At 50.4% G+C, this 16,283-nt stretch overlaps 1 protein-coding gene across 1 annotated transcript in view; it reads left to right on the top strand.

Annotated features, from left to right (window-relative positions):
* The window catches only part of Tfcp2l1 (transcription factor CP2 like 1), a 73,775-nt gene that overhangs the window by 36,453 nt on the left and 21,039 nt on the right, over positions 1–16,283 (top strand). The window contains exons 3-8 of the mRNA XM_004659745.2: positions 3,671–3,747; positions 4,230–4,335; positions 5,048–5,154; positions 7,923–8,075; positions 10,701–10,811; positions 15,910–16,001. Coding sequence (XP_004659802.1) covers positions 3,671–3,747; positions 4,230–4,335; positions 5,048–5,154; positions 7,923–8,075; positions 10,701–10,811; positions 15,910–16,001 — 646 coding nt within the window. The remainder of the gene's footprint in view (positions 1–3,670; positions 3,748–4,229; positions 4,336–5,047; positions 5,155–7,922; positions 8,076–10,700; positions 10,812–15,909; positions 16,002–16,283) is intronic.

Below are 16,283 nucleotides of genomic sequence, written 5' to 3'. Positions count from 1 at the left end.
AGGCATGGACATGGTGGTTGGACGTCCATCTGCAGACCTGAGGATGCTGGGAGGGGCTGTGCGACTGGGGAGTGGCCCTGGCATGAGAGATAGGTTGTGTGGGGAAACATGGAAGCCTGGCGTAAACCCCACACAGTGGCTCTGTCCTGCCAGTGCTGCCCCATAGTACAGGCTTGGAATCTGTTCTCTACCAGGAGGTGCCCCTGCTTGGCCTGAGCAGAGGCTGTCCTGAAGAGCTTGGGGTCAGTGTTAATTGGCCCCGTCGGGCACATGTAAACTCATGTAATGACCAATTGGGCCTTGGGCCTCCTGCCAACACCATCTGCATTCTTCATCAGGGAAGGTGGAGGACACTGGAAAAACCAGTCAGGGTGTGGAAGGCTGTTTGAATGCCCGTGGCTAGGGAGTGCTGGACTCTTGGTCCAAGGGCCTGGAAGCCAATCTTTAAAAATCTGCCTTTTTTAGCTGGGCGTAATGCCTCACACCTTTAATCCCAGAACTTGGAAAGCAGAGATAGGAGGATTGCTGTGAATTCAAGGCCAGCCTGAGATTACATAGTGAATTGCAAGTCAGCCTGAGCCTGGGCTAGAGTGAGACTTTACTTCAAAAAACAAAACCAAACAAAAAGCCGAAGAGGTGTCAGAAAGAAGAAAAGAACGTAAGAGCCAAAGGGAGAGTAGGCCTGCTTACAACGTGTTCGTCCAGACACAAAAATGCCCTGGATATCCATGACACTACCTACACAAGACCATCATAATAGGAGGAAAAGATGATGACATCAAAATAAAAGAGAGGCTGATTGAGAGGGGGAGGGGATATGATGGAGAATGTAGTTTCAAAGGGAAAGTGGAGGGAGGGAGGGCATTACCATGGGATATTGTTTACAGTCATGGAACTTGTTAATATGGAATAAAAATAAAAGTAAAATAAAATAAAGTAACAACAACAACAACAACCCCCCTAGCACAGCTGGGCGTAGTGGTGCACGCCTTTAATCCTAGCACTCAGGAGGCAGATATAGGAGGATCGTCATGAGTTCAAGGCCACCCTGAGACCACATAGTGAATTCCAGGTCAGCCTGGACTAGAGAGTGAAACCCTACTGCGAAAAACCAACAACAACAGAATCTGCCTTTTGGTCTGGGGAAATGGCTCAGTGAGTAAAATGCTTGATGCTAGCATACGTGAGTCCACAGCCCGGTAGCCATGTAGGTGCTTGGCAGGGCAGTACGCATCTGCAGTCAAGGGCTGAGGAGGCAAGACAGGGACTCTCTGGGGGCTTAATGGCTAGCTAGATTCGGCAAATTGGTAAACCCTGGGTTAAGTACGAAAGCCTGTCTCAGAAAGCAAGTGAAAAGAGTGCAGAGCACTCCGCTAGTCCCAGCACTCAGGAGGCCGAGGTGGGAGGATCGCAGCGAGTTTGAGGGCAGCCTGTGGCTACAGAGTTCTAGGTCCGCCTGGGTAGAGCGAGAGAACCCGACCTCAACACAAAACAACTCAACGCGGAACATGTGGAAAGTGATTGAGGAAGGTCGCCTGCCATGACTATGCACGCATACCAATGTGTGCCCCCACACAAACAAACCCACATCTACCTACTGCACGTATGACACACACACACACACACACACACACACACACACACACACACACGGATGTGTAGCTCAGTGAAGTGCTTGTCTGCCAGAAGCAAAGCCCTGGGTTCTATTCTCAGCCCTATACATGCCTTAAAAAAAGGAAACACTGAAAAAGCTAATCCAGGCTGCACCTACTGCATAGGCCTGTAATTCCAGCACTTAGGAGTCAAAGGCCACAAGTTTGAGGCCAATCCTGGTCTACATAGCAAGAACTTGTCCAAAGAAGAGAGGAAGAGAAAGAAAAAAAGAAGATGTAAAAAGCTAAAGCAATTTCAGTTTACCAACAGTAATTATTAAATCTTTTCTCTGGTTTGTAAAACATCCTTTATTAAATTGTGATGCTGGGGTGCTCCCAGTTCGAAGTATAACATGGAATTTGGAAAGCACAGGCACCAGTTGATACATGTGCACTGACTCCGTCCTCTGACTTCTCATGAAATGCAAAGACACATAGCTTCATGTTACTGTGAGCTTTTCCTCCCTACTATGTACATGATAATGTCAAATCAATCATTTTCCCATCCATATTCTTTCCTTATTGTTTGTTTTCTTCAAAGTAGGGTCTCACTGTAGCCCAGGCTGACCCGAAACTTACTCTGTAGCCCCCAGGTGGGCCTTGAAGCCATGGCAGTCACCCTATCTCAGCCTCTCCAGCGGGTGCCAGGGCCACAGGCGCGCGCCACCACGCCTGGCCTGTTCATATTCTTGTCCCTCGTCTGTCAGGGAATGCAATGCTACACTCATTCAAACACATGCTGCTGTTTCTTTTTCTCATTTTTTTCCGGTGGTGCTGAGGGTTGATCCTAGCCTTGGCATGTATTCCACTCAGTTATATCCTTGGCTGATGCTATTCTTTTAACTGGGGAAAATGCTGCTTATTCTGTTGTAGAACAATTTCTAACAGATGTGTTTGGTTTTTTTAAATTTTCGGTCCAGGACTGGTTTGGTTAGTCATTTATCCATCATTGTGAGTGCCACCTGGCCATCCAGGTTGTAGGTGTGTGTGTGTGTGTGTGTGTGTGTGTGTGTAGGCCTGGGACAACCTTAAGTGTTCTTCCTCAGGTGCCTGCCCTCCCTCCCTCCTTCTCTCTTCCCCTCCTTCCTTTTAAAATTTCTTTTATTTACTTGCAAGCAGAGAGAGATGGAAGAGAGAGACAGACAGAGAACGGGCAGGCCAGGGTCTTCAGGACCTGCAAGTGAACTCCAGATGTATGTGCCCCTTTGTGCATCTGGCTTTATGTGGGAACTGGAGCATCATACCCAGGTTGGCAGGCTTTGCAAGCCGCCTTAACCACTGAGCCACCACTCCAGCCTTTCTTTCTTCCTTCATTCCTTCTCCCTTTCTCCCCGTGCCCCTCCTCTCTTTTTAGGCTAGACTGGCTGGCCCATGAGCTCCAGGGATCCACCTGTGTCTGCCTTGCTCTAACACTGAAATTACAAGCAAGGGCCACCATGCGTGGTGTTTTAACATGGATTCTGGGGATTGAACTAAAGTCCTCATGCTTGTGAGCTATCTTCCTAATCCTACTAGCTGCATTGTTTTTTCTTTTTTAAAAAAATATTTTATTTCATTTATTCATTTCACAGAGAAAGAGGGAGAGAGAGAGAATGGGCGCACCAGGGCCTCCAGCCATGGCAAATGAACTCCAGATGCATGTGCCCCTTTGTGCATCTGGCTAACATGGGACTTGGGGAATCAAACCTAGGTCCTTTGGCTTTGCAGACGACCTTAACCGCCAAGCCATCCCTCCAGCCCCCTGCATTTTCTTAGACTCCCTTTCTTTGACTGTTACAGAGGTACTATGTCTGTAGTAGTCACAAGGAATGTCCTCGGGGTGTGTGAGGCCCAACGAGGCAGGAGCTGAGTTCAGTGAGCTTGCCATGTGTTTTCTTTCTCTCTGTTTCACCCTTGGTGGCCTTTAAGACCTGGGTGGATATGCCGGGGGAGGGGGGGATGTGGAGAAGGCCACTCGCTTGTGATATTGGGATTGGCAATAGTCAGAAATAGAAGATGTTCTGTTAACTCTCCTGAAGGTCAGTCGTATGAAATCCGATTGCTGGAGAACCGGAAGCTGGGAGACTTCCAGGATCTGAACACAAAATACGTGAAGGTGAGCTGGGGACTGAGTGTGCATGCTGTCTGCGGGGTTGAGCGAGGGCCTCAGCACCTGGTGTGTGTGCTGGGCGGGGGCGGGGATGGCCGAGGCAGACCTGTGAGGGAGAGGCACGGTGCTCTCAGCCCTTCAGCCCTGAGCTGCTCGCTTGCCCTGTCCTGTTCTGTGTTCCCAGGAGGATTAGGCGACAGGCAGCATTTAGGGCCAGGATGGCTTGGACAAGATTCGGGCCTGATTTTGTCACTTACTAAACCTTTGTCATCCTCACAAAAGGCTTCACCAGTCAGACATGTATATGAAGGAGGCTCCGTGTGATCTTGGAAGCAGTGGTTGTTGTCACCTTTTTCACAGTTGTAGAGGAGGAAGTAGTATGGGGAAAGGAAGCCCCGAGGAAGAGCCGAGAAAGGTTTTGTCCTAGCTGAGGCTTCTTGGTCTTCCCTGGGCCCCCCCCACCCTCAGTGTTTCCCCAACCCTCACAGAGCATCATCCGGGTGGTGTTCCATGACCGCCGGCTGCAGTACACGGAGCACCAGCAGCTGGAGGGCTGGCGCTGGAGCCGGCCTGGGGACCGCATCTTGGACATCGGTGAGTCTCCCCGCTGGTCCCCAGCGCACGGCTCTCGGGCCATGTGGTGGTACCCACCTGGTCCAGCGCTGCGCAGGCAGGAGGGGCCCTGGAGCTGCAGGCCAGCCTGGTCTACGTAGCGGGGCCCTGCGAGGTGGGAGGGAGGGTGGCTCTGTGGGAGCTAGGAAGGAAGGGCAGCCCCGTGGGAGCTTGCAGGGCTGACTGTGCCACCAGGACTTGGCCTTAGGGAGTTCCAAGAAAGTTGTTGAAGAGTGTAGAGCTCGAAAGGGCTGATAGGTGCTTAGGAGAAAGGTGGGCACCACAGAGTGAGATGACAGTTGATGTGCCATTTGAGGCAGGGACTCAAGCTGTGGCCACCCTGCTTTGCCCACAGCCCGTGGGGTCAGCTGTGTCCTCAGGTCCCAAAGCCAGTGATGACAGGGCATACGTTGTGCTGGCATCAGTGAGCGGAAATGAAGCACAGGATGTTTGCAGTGAAATCAAATGGCTGTCCATACAAAGCAGGCTAAAGAAACCAAGAACTCCGGAGCAGTCTAAGCCAGGCTGTTTCCCTGAGGTGTTCCACAAAGCTTACTTTCCAGAGTGGCCAGTGTTTCCGGGTGTGGTGAAGGAGTTTAGATGTAGACGGGGGGGGGGGGGGGGGGGGGAATCCCTCCCCAAGTATTTGGGAGAGGCTGACATCACACTTTTGTGTGTATGTGTGTGTGCGCAGATATTCCACTGTCTGTTGGTATCTTGGACCCCAGGGCCAGCCCAACTCAGCTGAACGCAGTCGAGTTCTTGTGGGACCCTGCGAAGAGAGCGTCTGCGTTCATTCAGGTGAGCAAGGGGAGAGTTTGGGGGCCAGCTCATGATTTCCTGCACCAGCCCATTGGAAAGGGTCTTTGTTGAAGGGAGGGGAGGGGAGGCACGTGCTTGCTGTACACACGTACAGGGCCAGCTGAGCAGTAGGACTAGGGAAGGGACTTGGAATGTTGTAGGATTCTGTTTTGCTTCTCCTAGAATACGTGAACTTTAAAAAATTGGTATTTCCAGCTGGGGAGATAGTTCAGCCAGTAGTATTTGCCTTGCAAACATGAGGACCTGGGTTTGATCCTTACAAAAGGAAGGAAGGAGCTGGGCGTGGTGGCACTTGCCTTTAATCCCAGCACTCAGGAGGCCGAGGTAGGAGATCGCTGTGAGTTTGAGGCCACCGTGAGACTGCATAGTGAATTCCAGGTCAGCCTGAGCCAGAGTGAGACCCTACCTCGAAAAGCCAAAAAAAGAGAAAAAAAAAAAAAAAAAAAGGGGAGGGAGAAGGGAAGGAGGGAGGAAAGAAGGCAGGCAGCAGGCCAGTCACCTGCTTGGAATCCCTGCACTGGGCAGGAGGAGGAGACAGGATTTCTAGGGCTCACTGGCCAGCCATTCTAGCCTACTTGGTGAATTCCAGGCTAGTGAGAGGCCTTGTCTCAAAGAAGGCAGACAACATACACCTAAGAATTCCAGTTGAAAGGGCTGGAGGAATGGCTTAGCAGTTATGGCGCTTGCCTGTAAAACCAGAGGACCCAGGGTCAACTCCCCAGGACCCACGTAAGCCAGATACTCAAGGTGGTGCAGGTGTCTAGAGTTCATTTGCAGCAGCTGGAGGCCCTGGTGCACCCCTTCTCTCTATATAAAATAAGTAAACATAAAAATAAAAGAATATTTAAAAAAAGAATTACATCTGAGGTGGTTCTGGCTCACATGTGCACACATACATGTAGCCATGCACACGCATGCACACATGTATACATACATACGCACCCACAAGGAAAGTCAGTATTTCTTAGCAATAATAATTCAAGAGGCACTTTCAAAAAGCTATTGTAGTTATTAGTGTGATTGAGTTAATTCATTACCTGTCCCTGGTGTTATTTCAGGAGGCCAAAGATATGGTGTTGCCTTGTGTGTGGTTCTGCTCTCCAGCCTGGCTCTGTTGCTGGCTGGCTGGGTGGTTTTTTTTTTTTTTTTTTTTTTCGAGGTAGGGTCTTACTCTAGCACAGGCTGATCTGGAATTCACTCTATAGTCTCAGGCTGGCCTTGAACTCACAGCGATCCTCCTACCTCTGCCTCCCAAGTGCTGGGATTAAAGGTGTGTGCCACCATGCCCAGCTGGCTGTGCATTCTTTTTTAAAAAATATTATTTATTTATTTATTTATTTGACAGAAAGAGGGAGGGAGGGGGAGAGAGAGAGAGAGAAAGGAGAGAATGGGCATGCTAGGACATCCAGCCACTGCAAACGAACTCCAGATGTTTGTGCCCCCTTGTACATCTGGCTTATGTGCGTCCTGGGGAATGGGACCTGTGTCCTTTGGCTTTGCAGGCAAATGCTTTAACCGCTAAGCCATCCCTCCAGCCCTGGCTGTGTATCCTTGAGCAAGCTTTCCTTACCAGCTGGCAGTCTTTCTGCATGTGCATGCATGTGTGTTCCTCAGAAATGTGGGGGGGGGGGGTGGAGAATGGCCACTGCAAATGGATTCCAGGTACATGCACCACCATGTGCATCTGGCTTAGTGGGTCCTGGGGGACCTGGTTCTTAGCAAGTGCCTTAACTGCTAAGCCATCTCTTCAGTCCCTGTCCTCGCTTTTTTTGAGACGGTTTCATTTGCCTGGAGCTCACTGGTTAGGTTCTTTACCAACTGAGCCATCACCTGGTCCCTGTTTTCTTTTTTGTTGTTGTTGATGTTGTTTGTTTGTTCTTTTAGATAGTTTTGCTGTGGGGTCTAGTCTGGACCCAAGTTCCTCCTGCCTCAGCTCAGTCTCTTGAGCACTGGGATTACAGGTGTGCACCACCACAATTCTCCTCCCCGGTCTTTTTTTTTTTTTTTTTGGCTTTTCAAGGTGGGATCTTAGTCTAGCCCAGGCTAACCTGGAATTCACTCTGTAGTCTCAGTCTTAGGCTGGCCTCGAACTCACAGTGATCCTCCTACCTCTGCCTCCCGAATGCTGGGATTAAAGGCATGTGCCACCATGCCTGGCTTTTCCTCCTCATTTTGAGCCTCTCAGTTTCTACCAGTTTCATAAATCAGGTAGTAAACATAAATCCATCAACTCAGTGTTCATTCTACAGGAATGACTCAGGACAAATTAACAATAGCATTGTGTAAAGTAATTATATTATCGTTGTGCTAGTTGCAATATTGGAATAATACATGTGTCTCAAGTGCCTTCTAGGCAGTGAGCCCTACACAGATAATGTGGGCATGGCTCTGGCATTCTGGTCATGATCTCAGCCAAACCTGAAGACCCAGTGTGTTAGAGAGTGGGCAGTGCTACATCCTGGGATTTGACAAGGGAGAGGGCCCTGGTCGAGGGCGTAACCACTGGATTCGCTTCCCTGGAGTGGTGACGACGACTTAGCTGGCTAGGCCCACCCCCTGAAGTAAAGGGGTACAGGTGGGAGGAAGTCTATATGAGGAGGACAGGGAGGCCCTTGGCCTGATGGGAGCGGAGAGGGGCACAGCAGGAAAATGAAAGCAGGGATAAGCATTTCCATGTGGAGAGGAGCTCCAGGGGTGTGCAGACTCCCTCTCCCCAACTCACTGTCTGCCCCATGTCCCCCTCCCAGGTACACTGTATCAGCACAGAGTTCACCCCCAGGAAACATGGGGGTGAGAAGGGAGTGCCTTTCCGGGTGCAGATCGACACCTTTAAGCAGAACGAGAATGGGGAGTACACAGAGCACTTGCATTCTGCCAGCTGCCAGATCAAAGTGTTCAAGGTAGGGTGGCCTTGCCAGCCTCACGTGGCCCTGATCGTATCTGCCTGTGTGACTCTTGCTGACTGACTTACAGCGTCGTGTTAGAATGGGGATTCTGCCCTGCCTTACAGGAGCGTCTTCTCACTTGGGACACCTGCTCAGCGTTTCATGAAGCATGAGGGTGCTGCATTAGTCTTGGGTTTTGCTTTTATAAGATTGATCTGCTTTGCATGTTTTTAGAGAATTTTTTTTTCTTCTAAGCCTTTGTAGGTATCCATAGGTTCTCACATCTAAAATTCCCTTAAACATGAGGTCAGGAGGCCCCTTGGGGGCTTTTCCCAATGACATTTTTCTCTGTATAGTGGCTGGCTTTTTCTTAAAGCAGACTGTGTGTGGCTCAGTGGTAGAGTCCTTGCCTAGCATACATGAGTCCCTGGGTTCTATCCCCACACCAGGAAAAAAAAATACTATGGTAAGGCAAGAATTTATGAGGTCCCTCCTGCTTCTCCCATTCTTGCGTCATCTCTTGCAATATCCTATGCTGACTCTTGTTTCCTCAGTCTGGACTGATTATTTCCTGAAGATGGTGGCCAGCGTTCTAGCTCCATCCCATGTGCCCTCGGGGAAAGGAGGGTGCCACAGGCCTCTCTCTCTCTCTCTCTCTCTCTCTCTCTCTCTCTCTCTCTCTCTCTCTCTTTCTCTCGCTCTCGCTCTCTCTCACTCTCTCTCTCTCCTCTCTGTCTCTCATAGCATGAGGATGGCCCGAGGCCAGCAAGCCTGCAGTCTCGTTCCCTGCAGGTATCGTTACCAGTGTCAGCCTGCAGACAAGTTGTCTGTAGAGAGAGAGTGGAGCCCTCTTCCCAGCAGAGATTGTCTTGAGTGATGACCCCCAGTGCCCGTCCCAGCACCCCACCCCCTTCTTCACATCCAGGTGAATTGAGAAACTTCTAGCAGCAGGGGCTGGAGACTGAGCCATTTCAGACAAGGTTGTGTTAAGAGAGACAGCGGGGCCATGTCTTCCTGAGCCGGCATGGCTGTGGGAGGAAGTCGGTACAGGTACAACCATAGGCTTGGAGGCTGAGCAGCAGAGGTGGTTCCCAGTTGTCTTGATGGTCCCTGAAGGCAGGACTGTGCCTGTTTCTCCGTGTGGCATCCTGCGTAAGACCTGTGCCTTTGATCCTTTTGTGGGCACATGACTCACTTTTGCGTGTCTGTGACACAATACCTGAGAGAACAGCTTAAAAAGGGCAACGTTTATCTTGGCTCCTGGCATGAGCACATGGTATTCACCAAGTGGAAGACCAGAGCCCAGGGTGGGTTTCACCTTAGCAAAGGACCACAGCTAGTTACCCTCCTAGAAGCTCCACCACCTAGAAATGACGCCATGGGCTGGGAAGATGGTTGAGAACAAGAGAACAAACGTGAGGTCGAGAGCTTCACTCCATACGCAGCCTGTACCTTGCCTGGCCAGTGGCTTTTGAATAGGGAGGAGAGGCCGCCTCCGAGGGACAGGAACCGGGCAGAGGAGTGGGAAGATTCTATGGCTGCCACATGTGTGGGTCCCCAAAAGCTTCCCTGGTTGGCCCTCACACTGTATACTAGATCTGTCATTCATGTGTCCACATGGCTGTCTGCATGGCCATCTCCATGAGGGAGGGGCTAGAGTCACCCTGGGAGAGACCTCTCTAAAAGCCCTGGGGCAGAGGAACCAAAAGCTGTCTCCTGAGGAAGGCACATACTGTAATGAAAGCCCCCAGAAGGCCGCTGGGCCTGAGCCAGTTGTTGGCACCTCCTGCATACAGTGTGTGCATGGTCAGGCTTTGGTGCTCGCCTGGCTCTGAGTGTCGGGCCTAGGCTTTCCAAGCAGGCTGTGACCTGTGAGAGATGCACAGGGTCAAAGGGCCCTGGAGGGGCTGCACCCCAGGCCTCTCCTGCCAACTGCTCTGTCCCTGGTCTCTGGTCTGAAAAGAGGGAATAAAGGTGGCTGTGGGGACACCTTTTGTAAGTAGCACCCAGATCGACAGTCCCTTTCGCTGTATTTTTAGCTACAGCTGGACAGATATGTCACCCTGCTACCCTGTTTGGAGGATGCTCATGTTGGGGCTCACCAGGAGTCCTTGTAGTTGAGCCTAGTACGAGTCTGACCAACAGTCCTTCTCCCTCCTTCCCTTCACTGGCCATGGGTCACCCCAGGAGTGCATCATGGTCTGTCCTGGCTTTCCACCGCTCTTTCCATCAGCACATGGCCATTACAGCAATCTTTCTGGTTTTTCGAGGTTTGGTCTTGGCAGTTTGAGGTTGGGTCCAGGCAGACCTGGAACTAACTATGTAGTTCCAGGCTGGCCTCGAACTCACACTAGTCCTACCTCTGCCTCCTGAGTTCTGGGATTAAAGGTGTGTGCCACCACGCCTGGTTTGATAGCAATCTTTTCCAAGACTTCCTGCCAGATGCTAGGCTGTGAGTTCCCCCACATGGCAAACAGCAGGCGGGGGAGGTGGGGGAGCTGCTGTCCTGCCTGGGGGCCATCCTTCTGTCTGCCCTTCCAGCCCCCAAGTTGAGGCAAGAGCCTGCCAGCTTGCAGTCTTCCTTCCCCAGCTGCCTGGGAGCTTTGTGGCCTAAGTAGATCCTGTGCTCTGCACTTGCAGCCAAAGGGAGCCGACCGAAAACAGAAGACAGACCGTGAGAAGATGGAGAAAAGAACTGCTCAGGAGAAGGAAAAGTACCAGCCCTCCTATGAAACCACCATCCTCACTGAGGTGAGCCCGGCACCTGGGCGAGGATGAAAACACCCTCTTGGTTTAGGGCGTGGGGAACCTTGCAGGGGAGCCTCCACTCCAGTGTGGTATGATCACTGGATGGGCTTGGAGGTGGCTCAGAAATCACACGGAGCTCCCTGCTGCCTTTGGATGAACCAGCAGTTTTCAGAATGTGGGTCTTTCTGTCTGTTTATCTCTTCTTTTTCTTGTATGCAAACGTGGGTGGTGGCGTGTGTGGTGTGTTCGCATGCACATGTGGTCTATGCACATGCATGCAGCTGCACTTGGCCCACGAACATGTGTGCAGAGGCTAGAGGAAGATGGCTGAAGTCCTGTTCTGTCTCTTCTGCCTTGTTCCCTCACACTGAACCTGGAGCTTCCTAGTTTCTTGGTTAGATTAGCTGACCAAGGAGCCCTGGAAGTCCTCCTGTCCCCACTTCCCTCGGCGCTGGGGTTGCAGGCATGTGCAGCCACCCCTGGGCTTTTCACACGGGTGCTGGGGAATCAAAGTCAGGGCCCGTGCTTGCACAACAGGCGCTCTTGCCACTGAGCCGTCTCGCAGCCTTCCTCCCTCCCTCCCCTTCTCTCGTTTGTGTGACTTCTGTACGCATTTGTCACGGCTTTGTGTCACAGCATGCCCGTGGTGGTCAGAGAGCAACTTGCAGGTTGGTCCTCCCTTTTCGAAGCAGTTTCTCCCCAGATCATGAGTTCCTGATCGTCGCAGCACTTCCCCTAGCCTCTGGGACGTCATCCTGCTCGGCACCATCGTCAGGCTGGATTACAAAAGTCTGCCGTGGGTTCAGGCTGTGGGTGTGGGGTCTAACTTCGGCAGTGAGTGTTTTATCCACCAAGCGTTTTCCCAGCCCTTTTTTTTTTTAAAAAAAAATTATTTGCGGGTTGGAGAGATGGCTTGGCAGTTAAGTGCTTGCCTGTGAAGCCTAAGGATCCAGGATTGAGGTGATTTACCCGGACCCATGTAAACCAGATGCACAAGGGGGCGCACGCATCTGGAGTTCGTGTGCAGTGGCTGGAGGCCCTGGCGCGCCCATTCTCTCTCTCTCTGTCTCTTTCTCTCTCTGTCTGTTGCTCTCAAATAAATAAATAAAAATAAACAAAAATATTTTAAAATTTATTTACTTTACTTTTTTTTTTCTTCTACATAGGGTCTCACTCTAGCCCAGGCTGGTCTGAAACTCACTGTAGACCCAGGCTGGCTTCAAACTCAAGTACCGGGATTAAAGGAATGTACCACCACATCTGGCTTTTATTTATTTATTTTCATAAATAACATAAGCGTCCCTCATTTCCCTCCACTGAATCCCCCCTTCTTTCCAACTAGTCTTTCTTCTATTTTGATCTCTCTTTTTTTTTTTTGCCCTGCTCCATGATCCATGACAGCATGTTGATAGACCCAATAATGTTATGCAGGTTAACAATAGCTGCTGTGAGGTCACAGGCATACCCAGCTGGGTGCATGCTGTGGACAGGGCTCTATTCTGAGAGTGGAGTCACTGGGTGGCCGTGTGTGAGCACTGACTAGAAGTGGAACCCAGGGCCTCAGGGGCATAGGAGGCAATTCTCTGCCACTGAGCCATCCAAGGTCTGGCTCCATTATTTGGACAGATAGTGAAATGCATTTCCTCTTTTTAAAATTTTCATTGACAATTTCCATAATTGTAAACAATATCCCATGGTAATTCTCTCCCTCCCCTGACTTCCCCCTTTGAAATTCCACTCTCCATCATATCCTCTCCCCCTCTCAATCAGTCTTTCTTTTATTATGATGTCGTGATCTTTTCCTCCTATTATGATGGTCTTGTGTAGGTAGTGTCGGGCACTGTGAGGTCATGGGTATCCAGGCCATTTTGTGTCTGGAGGAGCATGTTGTTAGGAGTCCTACCCTTCCTTTGGCTCCTACATTATCAGAGGCAGACTCTCTGACTGAACCTAGAGCTCGCTGACTAGGCTAGACTAGGTAGACAGTGAGCCCCAGGGATCCGCTGTCTCTGGCTCCCCAGTGCTGGCATTAGCAGCACGCACCACTGTGCTGTTGGGGTCTGAGACCAGGTCTTCATGCTCCCTTGGCACATACTTGATCCATCGCCCCAGCCCCACTATTGGTTTTAATTGCAAATTTCTATTCATTTCTAGACATCAATATTTCCATCTCCTTTAGTAACTTTCACTGCTATGATAACCTTTGTTTTACACAATAACATTGTATACTTCACTAGTGATCTATAAAGATGTGGTTTGGCTAGGATAATTTTATATATAGACTAAATATATTTGTGATGATATAACACCAAATAAGTTACTACCTTTGTAAAGAACATGTCCTTAAGAGAGCATTTCTTGTTATAAGTCATGACATCTGTTTCCGTTTAGTTCACTGAATATTTAATTATTTTTATTTTTTATTTACTTGCAAGTGGAGATTGAAAGAGAGACAGGGGTGGGAGTATGGGCATGCCAAGGACTGCTGCCACTGCAAATGCCTCCAGTGCGCGCACACCTTTGTGCATTTGTCTGCACATGGGTACTGGGGAATCAAACCTGGGCCAGGGGAATCAAACCTGGGCCATCAGACATTGCAAACAAGTGCCTTTAACCACTCAGCCATTTCTCTAGCCCTTCACCCAACATTTAAAGGAAGGTGTTTGCTTTTGAAAGTTCAGGCTCGTTGTATAAAATTAATTCAAATAGTAGTGTTACAGAGTCAGAACCTAACCAACCTTCCTCCCTTTTCCTCCCTGTTTTTCTGCCCCAGGCTGGCCTTGAACTCATCATCCTGCTTCAGCATCCTGAGTGCTGACATAGGTGTGAATCAGCATGCTGGAATTTTCTTACCAGGGTGTAGTCTTTCTGTAGTTTTGGTGCCTTCATTTTTACTGAACAGTCTTGAAAGAACTATTCCTCACTGTGTGGTGTTTGCTCACTGACTGATTGGATCCACTCAGCAGAAATGCGTAAGACTTGTGCTGGCTGTGAGGGTTGAGGCTGGGACACCTCATGTTCAAGAGGAGGGTGACCGGGCACTTGCTGTGTACATGTCACATACAGAAGAGTGTTTGATGAACGACAGGTGAAAGCTAAGGTGGCATTTTTTAAGAAAGGGTTTCATGTCACATAGGCTGGCCTCAAACTTATTATGTAGCCAAGGATGTCTGAAGTTCCGTTTCTTCTGCTTTCACCTCCTAAGTGTTGGGATTACAGGCATGCACCACCATTCCCAGTTTTTATATGGGACTGGGAAAGGATCCCAGGGCTGTATAGATGTTAGGCATATACTCTTTTCCAACGAAGCTACATTCCCAGCCCACATTTCATTTTTCAGAGACTAGCACTGACCAGGAAGCTGGGTCTAGAAGGAGGGCTGCCTTGCCCCGTGTGGGACGCCAGCGCTACGGTTCACACCTTAGAGCTCAACTCAGGTTCGCCCCGTGCCTGCTCCGTGCCTGTGCTGGTGACAGACACTGCCAGGATTGGTCTCCATCTAGTGCCACGACTGACTCAGCCTCGACTTTCCTGCGCCCCTGTAGCCTTCCTGACAGCGAGGCGCTGCTTCGTGCCCTGGCTGTGCAGGCCTTGGCGGGTGCCGCTCTCCCTTCTACCGGCTCGTCAGCTCCTCCTACAACTGTAGGAGTTTTAGCATCAACAAATTCCAGCCCACACTCCCAACAGTTAAATATTTACCAACCCTGGTGTTTGGTGGGTGATACAGCGTCTGTAGGAATGCCTCAAAGTGGCCCTCTCCAAGCCTAGTCAGGACCACGCAGGGCAGGGAGGTGGTTTCTTCACGACCCTCGGCTTGCAAGTCTGCACGCTCTTAAGTCTCCCGCCTGAGTTTCTTTGTTTTTTGGTCTCTACACTAGACAGTTCCTGAGGACACACGCGTGCACACGCATGGGCACACACACTCACATGCTCACATTATGTGTCAGTGAGCCCAGGCGGAGCCCGGGGTAGAACAATGCAGGATTGCGCTGGAAGTTGCTGGAAGACTGTTTTTGCCTGTTCTCTTCTTTCCTGCCATGCCCCTGTTGCAGGATCCTCTTTTCCCAGATATGCATGTAAATATGTGCAGTGTGTTCATGTATGCATATATAAGTTCACATGTGTGGGGTACATGCGTGTGTTTGGGTACATGTGCACATTTGTGTGTTAGTGCCGGCAGAAGTCAACATTGGGTGCATTCCTCAGTTGCTCTCCACCTTATTCACTGACACAAGGTCTTTTGTTGGGTTTTGAGCTCACCAGTTCTAGCCACAGGGTTCCCTGTCACTAGGTCCTCCCTAGTGCTGGGAGTACAAGCATGCCCCACCACACCCAGCATTTTTAAAAATTTATTTACTTGTAAGCAGAGTAACACACACATACAAGAGAGAGAGAAAGAAAGAATAGGCCTACCAGGGCATCTAGCCACTGCAGATGAGCTCCAGCTGTATATGTGCCACTGAGCATCTGGCTTTATATGGGTACTGGGCAATCAAACGGGTCATTAGGCTTTTCAAGCAAGTGCCTTAACCACTGAGCCATCTCCTCGGCCCATACCCAGCCTTTTATGTGTGCTGGGCATCTGAACTCAGAGCCTCCTGCTTGTGCATTTAGTACTTTGCCCGCTGAGCCATCTTCCCAGCATGGGCTTGGTGTGGGGTTTTCCTGTGTGACTTTTCTCTGGACGCTTCCTGTGCTTCCTGCACCACACACTCACATGTGAACAAATGCCAGCTTGGTTGTGATTTTCTCCTCTGTGGGCACAGGCATCATAATGACTGGTGTTTTTTTCCCCTTGTTGGTTTGACTCCGAGGAAGCCCAAAGGGATGCATTTCACAGCTTGCCTGCTCCAGCCTGACGTCAGAGTTGGGTCTGTCCCCTGCCATGTTGGGTTTCCTTGAGGAGATCCTACCGTGACTCACTGTGAGCACTCGGCAAGTGCAGGCTCCGTGCTGATGCGGCAGGTTCTCATGCACTAGTGTTGCTGGATCCCTGCTTGAAGGGACCCAAGGAGCCTGGGCTGCTGGTGTCTTTGCAGTCTCCAGGACTTATTGTGGACTGATGCTCTCGAATCACACTGACCTGTGTCTCCTCCCACAGTGCTCCCCGTGGCCTGACATACCCTACCAGGTGAACAATGCTCCATCCCCAAGCTACAACGGCTCACCCAACAGCTTCGGCCTTGGAGAAGGGTAGGTCCAGCCTCCCTCCCTTTGGGATCTTGGTATGCAGAGCTTACAGCTTCCTGCTGGGCTTCTGTCTGGGCTTCGGTGTGGCTGAGTGGTGTAACAGTTACAGCTGAGTTAATCCCCACACACCCTGGGGCTGGGATGGACCCTAGGGCCTTATGCATGCTAGGCAAGCAATCCACCAGTGGACTATATCTTAGCTCTCATGTTTAGCTTTTTTTTTTTCTTTTTTGATGTAGGGTCTCACTCTAGCTCAGGCTGACCTGAAGTTCCCTATGCAGTCTC

Source organism: Jaculus jaculus, chromosome 5, assembly GCF_020740685.1.
Source record: "Jaculus jaculus isolate mJacJac1 chromosome 5, mJacJac1.mat.Y.cur, whole genome shotgun sequence".
In the NCBI taxonomy this organism is placed as follows: domain Eukaryota; kingdom Metazoa; phylum Chordata; class Mammalia; order Rodentia; family Dipodidae; genus Jaculus; species Jaculus jaculus.
The sequence above is the reverse complement of the archived record's forward strand: the minus strand, read 5'-3'. Positions and strand labels throughout refer to the sequence as shown.